Here is a 12,953-nt window from a genome sequence, read left to right as displayed (position 1 = left end):
TCCTACTTCACCTGTCAGTGTTTCTGTGGGAATAGTATGAATGGATGTGAGGGGTTAATATCAAAAACATTAAATCATCTGCTAAATTAGCACTTTTATTCTTCATTAGGGAAGGCCATTTAGAACGATGTAAAATACTGGCACCAAGTGAGAAATTAAGAAGATAACTGCTCTCAGATCAGTATTTCAGGGATATTAAAGCTTCTGACAAACATCTACAGTAATGTAGGCCTTCTACACAGCATCGTCTACAGTAATGCAGGCCTTCTACACAGCATCGTCTACAGTAATGTAGGCCTTCTACACAGCATCGTCTACAGTAATGGAGGCCTTCTACACAGCATCGTCTACAGTAATGTAGGCCTTCTACACAGCATCGTCTACAGTAATGCAGGCCTTCTACACAGCATCGTCTACAGTAATGTAGGCCTTCTACACAGCATCGTCTACAGTAATGTAGGCCTTCTACACAGCATCGTCTACAGTAATGTAGGCCTTCTACACAGCATCGTCTACAGTAATGTAGGCCTTCTACACAGCATCGTCTACAGTAATGTAGGCCTTCTACACAGCATTGTCTACAGTAATGCAGGCCTTCTACACAGCACCGTCTACAGTAATGCAGGCCTTCTACACAGCATCGTCTACAGTAATGCAGGCCTTCTACACAGCATCGTCTACAGTAATGCAGGCCTTCTACACAGCATCGTCTACAGTAATGTAGGCCTTCTACACAGCATCGTCTACAGTAATGTAGGCCTTCTACACAGCATCGTCTACAGTAATGCAGGCCTTCTACACAGCATCGTCTACAGTAATGTAGGCCTTCTACACAGCATCGTCTACAGTAATGGAGGCCTTCTACACAGCATCGTCTACAGGAATGGAGGCCTTCTACACAGCATCGTCTACAGTAGATACATGAAGTACTTCCTCTTCGTGTATCTGGGAGAGTACTAAATTAATATTTACTCTCTCATAGTTTTTAAATGAGCACTGATGAAGGGTTTACTGTTATTAAAGGTATTGTCTGTTAGAGAGCGAGGAAGGAAAACTTGCTAATTCTAAACCATCTTCCACAGCAGGTTTGTCTGTTTTTCCTCCAGAGATATTACAATATTTCTCTTTGTTTCTCTCTCGCTCTCGCTCTATCCCTCCCTCCTCGCTCTATCCCTCCCTCCTCGCTCTATCCCTCCCTCCTCACTCCCTCCCTCCTCGCTCTATCCCTCCCTCCTCGCTCTATCCCTCCCTCCTCACTCCCTCCCTCCTCGCTCTATCCCTCCCTCCTCGCTCTATCCCTCCCTCCTCGCTCCCTCCCTCCTCGCTCTATCCCTCCCTCCTCGCTCTATCCCTCCCTCCTCGCTCTATCCCTCCCTCCTCGCTCTATCCCTCCCTCCTCACTCTATCCCTCCCTCCTCGCTCTATCCCTCCCTCCTCACTCCCTCCCTCCTCACTCTCCCTCCCTCTCTCCTCACTCCCTCCCTCCTCGCTCTATCCCTCCCTCCTCACTCCCTCTCTCTCTCTCGCTCTATCCCTCCCTCCTCACTCCCTCCCTCCTCACTCTCCCTCCCTCTCTCCTCACTCCCTCCCTCCTCGCTCTATCCCTCCCTCCTCACTCCCTCTCTCTCTCTCGCTCTATCCCTCCCTCCTCACTCCCTCCCTCCTCACTCTCCCTCCCTCTCTCCTCACTCCCTCCCTCCTCGCTCTATCCCTCCCTCCTCACTCCCTCTCTCGCTCTCGCTCTATCCCTCCCTCCTCACTCCCTCCCTCCTCACTCTCCCTCCCTCTCTCCTCACTCCCTCCCTCCTCGCTCTATCCCTCCCTCCTCACTCCCTCTCTCGCTCTCGCTCTATCCCTCCCTCCTCACTCCCTCCCTCCTCACTCTCCCTCCCTCTCTCCTCACTCCCTCCCTCCTCGCTCTATCCCTCCCTCCTCACTCCCTCTCTCTCTCTCGCTCTATCCCTCCCTCCTCACTCCCTCCCTCCTCACTCTCCCTCCTCACTCTCCCTCCCTCTCTCCTCACTCCCTCCCTCCTCGCTCTATCCCTCCCTCCTCACTCCCTCTCTCTCTCTCGCTCTATCCCTCCCTCCTCACTCCCTCCCTCCTCACTCTCCCTCCCTCTCTCCTCACTCCCTCCCTCCTCGCTCTATCCCTCCCTCCTCACTCCCTCTCTCTCTCTCGCTCTATCCCTCCCTCCTCACTCCCTCCCTCCTCACTCTCCCTCCCTCTCTCCTCACTCCCTCCCTCCTCGCTCTATCCCTCCCTCCTCACTCCCTCTCTCGCTCTCGCTCTATCCCTCCCTCCTCACTCCCTCCCTCCTCACTCTCCCTCCCTCTCTCCTCACTCCCTCCCTCCTCGCTCTATCCCTCCCTCCTCACTCCCTCTCTCGCTCTCGCTCTATCCCTCCCTCCTCACTCCCTCCCTCCTCACTCTCCCTCCCTCTCTCCTCACTCCCTCCCTCCTCGCTCTATCCCTCCCTCCTCACTCCCTCTCTCTCTCTCGCTCTATCCCTCCCTCCTCACTCCCTCCCTCCTCACTCTCCCTCCTCACTCTCCCTCCCTCTCTCCTCACTCCCTCCCTCCTCGCTCTATCCCTCCCTCCTCACTCCCTCTCTCTCTCTCGCTCTATCCCTCCCTCCTCACTCCCTCCCTCCTCACTCTCCCTCCCTCTCTCTCTCTATCCCTCCCTCCTCACTCCCTCTCTCGCTCTCTCTCTATCCCTCCCTCCTCACTCCCTCTCTCTCTCTCGCTCTATCCCTCCCTCCTCCCTCTCTCTCTCTCTCCTCACTCCCTCCCTCCTCACTCCCTCTCTCGCTCTCTCTCTATCCCTCCCTCCTCACTCCCTCTCTCTCTCGCTCTATCCCTCCCTCCTCACTCCCTCTCCCTCTCTCCTCACTCCCTCCCTCTTCACTCCCTTTCTCTCTCTCTCTACCTAACTCACTTTCCTTCATTAGGGTGGTTGGCGTGCTGTTCATCACTCAGACACTAATTTACTACAAAGCCCTAAGCTTGAGGGGAAATAATCAAAGATATGGTTATTGTGGGGAAATGCTAGCTTATATCCAGCGGATGTGGCTGGTGTTTGAGAGATGAAACCCCCCAGTAAATACCAAGCTATGATGTGCGTGACAACCCCTTATATGGGTTGCAAGTGTTCACGAGGTGATGAACTATCAGTTTAGTAGAAGGTAACAGGTCACCAGGACCCGAGACCTTTGACACAAGTAATTCATAGTGACAGCTTAGTGATTGAGAAAACCAGGGATGGTGGGAGGGAAGAAGGGATTGAGGCAAGTGTATTAGCCATTTGACAAGTTGGTAGAGTTGGCTCTGGTCTGCTGCTTCCCTGATCATTTCCCTTTCTGTCCATCTCTCATCTGACTGGCTGTAGGGACAGTCAATCTGTCCATCTCTCATCTGACTGGCTGTAGGGATAGTCAATCTGTCCATCTCTCATCTGACTGGCTGTACTGACAGTCAATCCGTCCATCTCTCATCTGACTGGCTGTACTGACAGTCAATCTGTCCATCTCTCATCTGACTGGCTGTACCAACAGTCAATCTGTCCATCTCTCATCTGACTGGCTGTACCAACAGTCAATCTGTCCATCTCTCATCCGACTGGCTGTACTGACAGTCAATCCGTCCATCTCTCATCTGACTGGCTGTACTGACAGTCAATCTGTCCATCTCTCATCTGACTGGCTGTACTGACAGTCAATCTGTCCATCTCTTATCTGACTGGCTGTAGGGAAAGGGGGATACCTGGTCAGTGTACAACTGGATGCCTTCAACTGAAATGTGTCTTTCTTATTTAACCCAACCCCTCTGAATCAGAGAGGTGCGGAGGACTGCCTTAATCGACATCCACGGCACCCGGGGAACAGTGCGTTAACTGCCTTGCTCTGGGGAAGAACGACAGATTTTTACCTTGTCAACTCAGGGATTCAATCTTGCAACCTTTCGGTTACTGGCCCAATGCTCTAACCACTAGGCTACCTGCCACCCCTACACTCTATCCACTTGGCTACCTGCCACGCCTACACTCTAACCACTAGGCAACCTGCCAGCCCTACACTCTAACCACTATCTCTCATCTGACTGGCTGTACTGATAGTTCCTCTGCCTCTCTAGCTCAAGGCCATTCCCCTGCCTCTATAACTCAATGCTGTTCATCTGCCTCTATAACTCAATGCCTTTCCTCTGCCTCTCTAGCTCAAGTTCAATATAAGGTGTAGTAGCTGCTAGAGACGTGCTGAATGCATTCCAAGAACACACAGACATTCACAATGAGATGCATTCATGTACACACACACACACACACACAAAATGTACCTTTAAAGTTGATCTTGAAGCCTATGGATCCCACGCTCTCGTCTGATTGGAGGTGGAGCCACATCTGATGGGTCATGCTGACAATGAGGTCCGGGACAAAGCTACCTGAGAGACTGGAAGGAGGAAGACAAGAACACACAGTTAGCCTGACACACACACACACTCACCCACATGCTCACAAGCACGCACAGACAAACACGCACACAAAAACATACTCGCATGCACAGACAAACACGCGCACAAACATACTCGCACGCACGCACAGACAAACACACAAACAGACAGAAACGTTACCTGAGAGACTGGGGGGGGGGGGGACAATCTTTAAATCAGATTACACATCAAGTCAATGTTATGGGGGACTGTAATAACTTAAAAGATTAATGTTAACATGTACCCCACAACATTAATGTTAGCATGTACCCCACAACATGAATGTTAACATGTACCCCACAACATGAATGTTAACATGTACCCCACAACATGAATGTGAACATGTACCCCACCATGTACCCCACAACATGAATGTTAACATGTACCCCACAACATGAATGTTAACATGTACCCCACCATGTACCCCACAACATGAATGTTAACGTGTACCCCACCACGTGAATGTGAACATGTACCCCACCATGTACCCCAACACGTGAATGTGAACATGTACCCCACCATGTACCCCACCACGTGAATGTGAACATGTACCCCACCATGTATCCCTTTTGACATGAATGTGAACGTGTACCCCACAACATGAATGTGAACATGTACCCCACCATGTGAATGTGAACATGTACCCCACCATGTACCCCACCATGTGAATGTGAACATGTACCCCACCACGTGAATGTGAACATGTACCCCACCATGTACACCACCACGTGAATGTGAACATGTACCCCACCATGTACCCCGTCACGTGAATGTTAACATGTACCCCACCATGTACCCCAACCACATGAATGTGAACATGTACCCCACCATGTGAATGTTAACATGTACCCCACCATGTGAATGTTAACATGTACCCCACCACATGGATGTGAACATGTACCGCACCATGTGAATGTTAACACGTACCCCACCATGTACCACATCATGTACCCCACCATGCACCTCTCCATGTGCCCCACCATGTACCCCCACCACATGAATTTTTACATGTACCCCACCATGTACCCCACCTTGTACCCCACCATGTACCCCACCATGTACCTCACCACGTGAATGTTAACATGTACCCCGCCACGTGAATGTTAACATGTACCCCACCACGTGAATGTTAACATGTACCCCACCACAGTCTCTTATATACAGTACATCCACAAATAGCACCGCCTGTGTTACGCTTATAGAATCACAAAGACCATCTCCACCTGTGCATTTGTTTGATGACCCTAGTACATAAAGTGGTTACCTGGCTTTGCAGTCAAACTCATTTGCATTGCGGAATAGACAAACCCCTCCCACACAGTGATATATATACTGAACATGTAGACACTGTGGAGTATTTCTGTCTGTAATAAATCCCTTTTGTGGGGAAAAATTCATTCTGATTGGCTGGGCCTGGCCCTCCCAGGCCCAACTATGGCTACACCCCTGCCCAGTCATGTGAAATCCATAGATAAGGACCTAATTAATTTATTTCAGTTGACTGATTTCCTTATATGAACTGTAATTCAGTTCCCTTTGAAATGGTTATATATTTTTGTTCAGTATAGATCCAGTAAAACGCTCAGCCACTCACACTTGTAGTATCGTCTTGGGGTCACCCACTTCCCCGCCATCACCGATGGTTAGCGTGTCGTAGGCAATCTCCAGGTCAAACTCCTCAAAGTTGATTTGAATGACCTGTCGGTGGACAGAAGATATCAGACATATTGGTTTGCCATGTGTCAAATTGCCTGTAATAATGTCTATGGCTTTCTCACAATTTAATTCCACTGGAAAAGCTACAGTAACACAGGAACGCTGGCTGGAAGGGACATCAATGTTTCAGAGGAATTTGGCATCACAAAAGAAAGACTGTTGGCATGTGTTTTGAGGATTTATTGAAATACAGTGATATTAGTAAAATAGTCCCTGTGATTGCAGAACAACTAGGATAAATATACCTTTTGATTTTAGGCCCAATACTTTATTAAAAGGATAGTTCACTTGAAAACATATTTGTGTATTTTGTTAATTAGTCAATGATGCATCATCATCACGGTTTTCTTGAATACTTGACTGCTGACATGCACACATTTTTTGGGATTCATGAAAAAAAAAATCTATCTAGTTTTGAAGTAAACTATCCCTTTAAAAGTTCCACTGAGAGTGCGGTAAAATATGACGGCCATTTTTTTTGTAGACAGGGAGAGAATGTTGGTTCATTCCATGGCTCATTATTCTGTTGTATTCTAGTTATCAAAATCATGACACTAATCTAAGATGAAAAGATGGAAACGGAACATCCTGTTAACTAAATTAAATACATTTAGTACATAATTAGGGTTGCATTCTCTCTCTCTCTCTCTCTCTCTCTCTCAATTCAATTACATTCATATGTTAACATTGCCAAGTGAAGTAGATAATAAACAAAAGTGAAATAAACAAATCTCTCTGTCTCTGTCTCTCCCTGTCTCTCTTTCTGTGTCTCTCTCTCTCTCTCTCTTTTCTCTGTCTCTCAATTCATTTAAATTCTCTCTCTCTCTGGGTCTCTCTCTGTCTTTGTGTCTCTTTCTTTGTCTCTCTATCTTTATCTATTTCTCTCTGTTTCTGTCTCTCTCTCAATTCTCCCTCTGTATCTCTCTCTGTATCTCTCTCTGTATCTCTGTGTATCTCTGGATCTCTCTCTCTCTCTCTCTCTCATTTGGTCTTTCTCTCTCTCTCTCTGTCTCTCAATTCATTCAATTCTCTCTCTCTCTCTGTATCTCTGTGTCTCTCTCTGTATCTCTGGGTCTCTCTCTCTCTCTCTCTCTCGGTCTCTCGTTCCCCCAGGACTAAGACAGGCTCCTATCATCTGTTTTCCTGTGACAGTCCCTCTGGGTATGGATCCATATGGTGAAACAGAAGAAGAGAAATAACATCACATTTGCTAATTACACTAATTAGATCGTAAACAATCCACACATTAATAAAAATCTAGTTTTTTTGTTTTGTTTGAAAAACACTGACAATATCTTTTACCAATGGTGAATAGCATTATAGAGAGTCCCCAGTCCCCACACATGCACTACATACAAATGTCATGTGAATGTACACTAACAAGTAGATCAGACCCCACCACATGAATGTTAACATGTACCCCACAACATGAATGTGAACAATTAAACACAACCTTTATGAAAGAAACCAGTACCATCAGGAAACTGTGTATAAATACCACATGCTTAAAACACATCCCTAACCCAACACCAAATGAATAACAAATCATACCAACAGGCTACATGAATAACATGCTCTCCTCCTGACTCTTCTGTCTTGTATCATCATCTAGAGATAGTTTCTGTCCTGATGAATGATTATTAACCCATTAAGGTTCAGATGGAGACAGCCAGGCCTGGTTGCTATGGTCCCTTGTTGCAGTGTCACCAAGGGGTTTAAGCAGATTGCTTCCTGTCCTCTTGTCTGGAAAGAGAGTCCCTTCACCTGGATGATTGATGCCCAGAGTGTTCACCATTGCAGCATGGAGTAATAAAGCTATTTTTAAATGCCGATTACAAAGCACTCAATCCCCACTGCCATCACAAAGGTAATCATGGTGGTTCCCTTGTCAACAGTCGTGTGTGTGTGTGTGTGTGTGTGTGTGTGTGTGTGTGTGTGTGTGTGTGTGTGTGTGTGTGTGTGTGTGTGTGTGTGATGTGTGTGTGTGTGTGTGTGTGTGTGTGTGTGTGATGTGTGTGTGTGTGTGTGTGATGTGTGTTCATGTGTGTGTGTGTGTGTGTGTGTGTGATGTGTGTGTGTGTGTGTGTGTGTGTGTGTGTGTGTGTGTGTGATGTGTGTGTGTGTGTGTGTGATGTGTGTTCATGTGTGTGTGTGTGTGTGTGTGTGTGTGTGTGTGTGTGTGTGTGTGTGTGTGTGTGTGTGTGTGTGTGTGTGTGTGTTCATGTGTGTGTTCATGTGTGTGTGTGTGTGGTGGAGTCTCTTTTTGCTAGTCTACTAATTATAGTGTCTCAGATCATTATTCTAAATGTGTGTGTGCGTGTGTGCGTGCACAAACAAGGCGGTTGGTGACACACTACTACATATTGATCGGCAAAGCAATGATCCCAATAAACCCATATCCCAGTCTTATGACTCGACAACAAACATTTCCAGTCCCAGTGAGGAACATGACAGTGTGGTGGGGTTTGACGGGGGTGTTCACTCACTTACAGAGAGACAGAGCTGCCTCCAAGGAGTCAACTATAGAGGTTTAAATAGGACTTTATGTAAAAACCCAGGGGTTTTTAAAGCCTCACAAGCCTGAGAGGCCCTTCAAAGGCGCTAGTACGCTCAGCGCTCCTTTCATCAGGAAAGCCTCGATGCTAATGTCCTCTCTCAACTGAGACCAAGCCCTCCTAGTAAACACTTGTACATCCTGTTAGGTTTTTGATGTCGTTCAGTCCGCTTCCCAAGTTTGTACACACACAATTGCTGTTTTTCTGTGTCAGTGTTGCTAAGAGACTGTTGTCATTGTCTCATAGACTTTGGCTTCAATGCTTATGCTGTCAATTTAAAATATGTTTCTAAGGTTATGACATCAACAAGATTAATAGGCATATTGTTCGTCACGCAGGCATGCTAATCTCCACTGCCTGATGTGCAGCATACAAAGACTAAAAGAGAGACGAGTTCCCTCATAGCACCATGCACCTGGCTGATAGACCTGAATGAGAGATAATAGCCCTTCTAACACCATACATCTGGCTGATAGACCTGAATGAGAGATAGATAAGAGCCCTCCTAGCACCATACACTTGGCTGATAGACCTGAATGAGAGATAAGAGCCCTTCTAGCACCATACACCTGGCTGATACAACAGGAAGCATGTGAGCACCAGGTGGAAGGGGGGCGCTTAGAAAGAGTGCTTCATACACACACAGAGGCACAGAAATACACACACACACACACACACACACACACACACACACACACACACACACACACACACACACACACACACACACACACACACACACACACACACACACACACACACACACACACACACACACACACACACACACACACACACACACGTACCAGGCACAGGGCCAGCACCACACACATGGGTCCAATCAGACTCTCATCCATCCCATGTGACAAGAAAGCCAGGTCGTTCACACACTCACACCCCTGATTAGAGCTCCACTCAGATGGGCTGTCAGATTCTCTCTGCCTTTCCATCTCCCCCAGTAGAGATTTCCTGTTGTTCTCATGTTAGAGAGATCCAGCAGGCAGGCAGGGAAATATGTGTGTGTCTGTGTGTGTGTGTGTGTGTGTGTGTGTCTGTCTGTGTCTGTGTGTGTGTGTGTGTGTGTGTGTCTGTGTCTGTGTCTGTGTGTGTGTGTGTGTGTGTGTGTGTGTGTGTGTGTGTGTGTGTGTGTGTGTGTGTGTGTGTGTGTGTGTGTGCACGTGCGCGTGTGCAGTAAATGTTTTGTATCATTGGCAGCACCATTCTCAGCATTCGCTAGTGTAGAGTTTGCCTTGTGTACATGGGCCATCTGTTGGGCACATGGAAGTCTATGAAATTGACAAATCCAAACACTCTTTTTGTTAGTAATAATGTCCAGATTGATGCTTGGATTGGGTGCAGAGCATTCACATACAGTAGTATTTTGAGGTTTTGTAAGGATCCTATTGAAGCTAATGGAAACCCCTGGTAACACTACATTGGCAATTATTGAATGATTCCTCTAGTTTCATGTCAATCACCACAGAGTCTGTTTCATTAAAGGATTAAAACAGACTTTGATTGGAGCAAGTGATGAGAATATTTACATGATCTCCCTTGCCTTGGGGAGGCCTCTGCTGCATGTGCATCTCAAAGATTCAATATTCAATTTCAACTTCAGAAACATCTAAATGTGTCTGTGTGCATTTCAACTCCTGGGGATGTCATCAAATAAGACTGTAATGTAAGAGATATTTGATTTATATAGAGATTTTTGTACGTCAGAGTTGGTGGCTTGTGGAATCATGTAAAGCTTGTTTTAGAGGTAGTGTGCTGAAAGGATTACCAGGGTTAACTGAGCTGTACATTAACAAAGCTTTTGTACGTCAGAGTTGGTGGCTTGTGGAATCATGTAAAGCTTGTTTTAGAGGTAGTGTGCTGAAAGGATTACCAGGGTTAACTGAGCTGTACATTAACAAAGCTTTTGTACGTCAGAGTTGGTGGCTTGTGGAATCATGTAAAGCTTGTTTTAGAGGTAGTGTGCTGAAAGGATTACCAGGGTTAACTGAGCTGTACATTAACAAAGCTGGGCAGTTCGCGACAATGTTTGTCACCATTATCTCTAGTCCTCTATCTCCTGTCTTTGATCATCTTTGATAACACTTAGTTTCACTAAGTCCCTCGACACTTTCTCTTTTAAATGAAAATGGTGACAGTGGATGTGGCAATTTAGAAAGAGGCAAGGTCAAACCCTCTGTCTCTAAGGAGTGTTAGGTCAAACCCTCTGTCTCTAAGGAGTGTTAGGTCAAGGTCAAAACTCTGTCTCTAAGGAGTGTTAGGTCAAGGTCAAACCCTCTGTCTCTAAGGAGTGTTAGGTCAAACCCTCTGTCTCTAAGGTGTGTTAGGTCAAACCCTCTGTCTCTAAGGAGTGTTAGGTCAAACCCTCTGTCTCTAAGGAGTGTTAGGTCAAGGTCAAAACTCTGTCTCTAAGGAGTGTTAGGTCAAGGTCAAACCCTCTGTCTCTAAGGAGTGTTAGGTCAAACCCTCTGTCTCTAAGGAGTGTTAGGTCAAACCCTCTGTCTCTAAGGAGTGTTAGGTCAAACAATCTGTCTCTAAGGAGTGTTAGGTCAAACCCTCTGTCTCTAAGGAGTGTTAGGTCAAACCCTCTGTCTCTAAGGAGTGTTAGGTCAAACCCTCTGTCTCTAAGGAGTGTTAGGTCAAACCCTCTGTCTCTAAGGAGTGTTAGGTCAAGGTCAAACCCTCTGTCTCTAAGGAGTGTTAGGTCAAACCCTCTGTCTCTAAGGAGTGTTAGGTCAAGGTCAAACCCTCTGTCTCTAAGGTGTGTTAGGTCAAGGTCAAATCCTCTGTCTCTAAGGAGTGTTAGGTCAAACCCTCTGTCTCTAAGGAGTGTTAGGTCAAACCCTCTGTCTCTAAGGAGTGTTAGGTCAAACCCTCTGTCTCTAAGGAGTGTTAGGTCAAACCCTCTGTCTCTAAGGAGTGTTAGGTCAAACCCTCTGTCTCTAAGGAGTGTTAGGTCAAGGTCAAACCCTCTGTCTCTAAGGAGTGTTAGGTCAAACCCTCTGTCTCTAAGGAGTGTTAGGTCAAGGTCAAACCCTCTGTCTCTAAGGAGTGTTAGGTCAAACCCTCTGTCTCTAAGGAGTGTTAGGTCAAACCCTCTGTCTCTAAGGAGTGTTAGTCAACATAATGGAAACATGTAACATGTTTCACCTTCACCATAACTGCTTCCTGTGAGGTCAATATTCCAACAAACCATCAATCTCTGGAGGGAGACCAATGTGGAGATGTAACAGGATAGGATTTGAGCTCGATGGATGTGGGGGCTAGATAACACACCTCTCTTACTGATAAGCATCTGCACATTCTACACTAGCATGTCGGGTTAATAGCAACTCCGATGCAGGGAAGAAGCAGGGTGAGTAAGTCTATGGCTGTGTCCCAATTATCTCTCCTTGCCCCTAAAGTGTGCACTTGTTGGATTTAAAAAGCAGTGACTGGTAAATGAAACCCCCCTCTAGCCCATGTCTACACTAAAACCTATTGTTTTACGTTTGTGGCGAGTAGTGAACGGGTGAACACTTCGGGAGAAAGGAGAGAGTATTGGGACACAACCTATGAGTACTCTGACCCTTGTCCTTCAAACATGACACAGTAATACACAGTAATACACAGTGATACACAGTAATACACAGTAATACACAGTAATACACAGTGATACACAGTAATACACAGTGATACACAGTAATACACAGTAATACACAGTAATGCACAGTAATACACAGTGATACACAGTAATACACAGTAATACACAGTAATACACAGTAATACGCAGTGATACACAGTGATACACAGTAATACACAGTAATACACAGTAATACACAGTGATACACAGTGATACACAGTAATACACAGTAATACACAGTGATACACAGTGATACACAGTGATACACAGTAATACACAGTAATACACAGTGATACACAGTGATACACAGTAATACACAGTAATACACAGTAATACACAGTGATACACAGTGATCATTAACTGAATGTGATAATTTCCAGTGTAGTGATGGTGGAAATGTGACTGTTTGAATGCACCTAACAGGCAATAGGATGAACATTGTATTAACAGTATATTGCCTCTGTATGACGTCTCTCATAGTGTAACGTGGTGTTTACGTTATGACGTCTCTCATAGTGTAACGTGGTGTTTACGTTATGACGTCTCTCATAGTGTAAC

The 12,953-nt window shown here is 46.2% G+C and overlaps 1 protein-coding gene across 1 annotated transcript in view; it reads right to left on the bottom strand.

The window, feature by feature from the left end:
* The window catches only part of LOC116354513 (CUB and sushi domain-containing protein 3-like), a 492,885-nt gene that overhangs the window by 326,297 nt on the left and 153,635 nt on the right, over positions 1–12,953 (bottom strand). The window contains 2 exon segments of the mRNA XM_031795095.1: positions 4,335–4,447; positions 6,082–6,185. Of these exon segments, the coding sequence (XP_031650955.1) occupies positions 4,335–4,447; positions 6,082–6,185 (217 nt within the window).

Source organism: Oncorhynchus kisutch, linkage group LG17, assembly GCF_002021735.2.
Source record: "Oncorhynchus kisutch isolate 150728-3 linkage group LG17, Okis_V2, whole genome shotgun sequence".
NCBI classification, from domain to species: Eukaryota; Metazoa; Chordata; class Actinopteri; order Salmoniformes; family Salmonidae; genus Oncorhynchus; species Oncorhynchus kisutch.
Note: the sequence above shows the minus strand (reverse complement) of the source record. Positions and strands in the feature narration are given on the sequence as shown.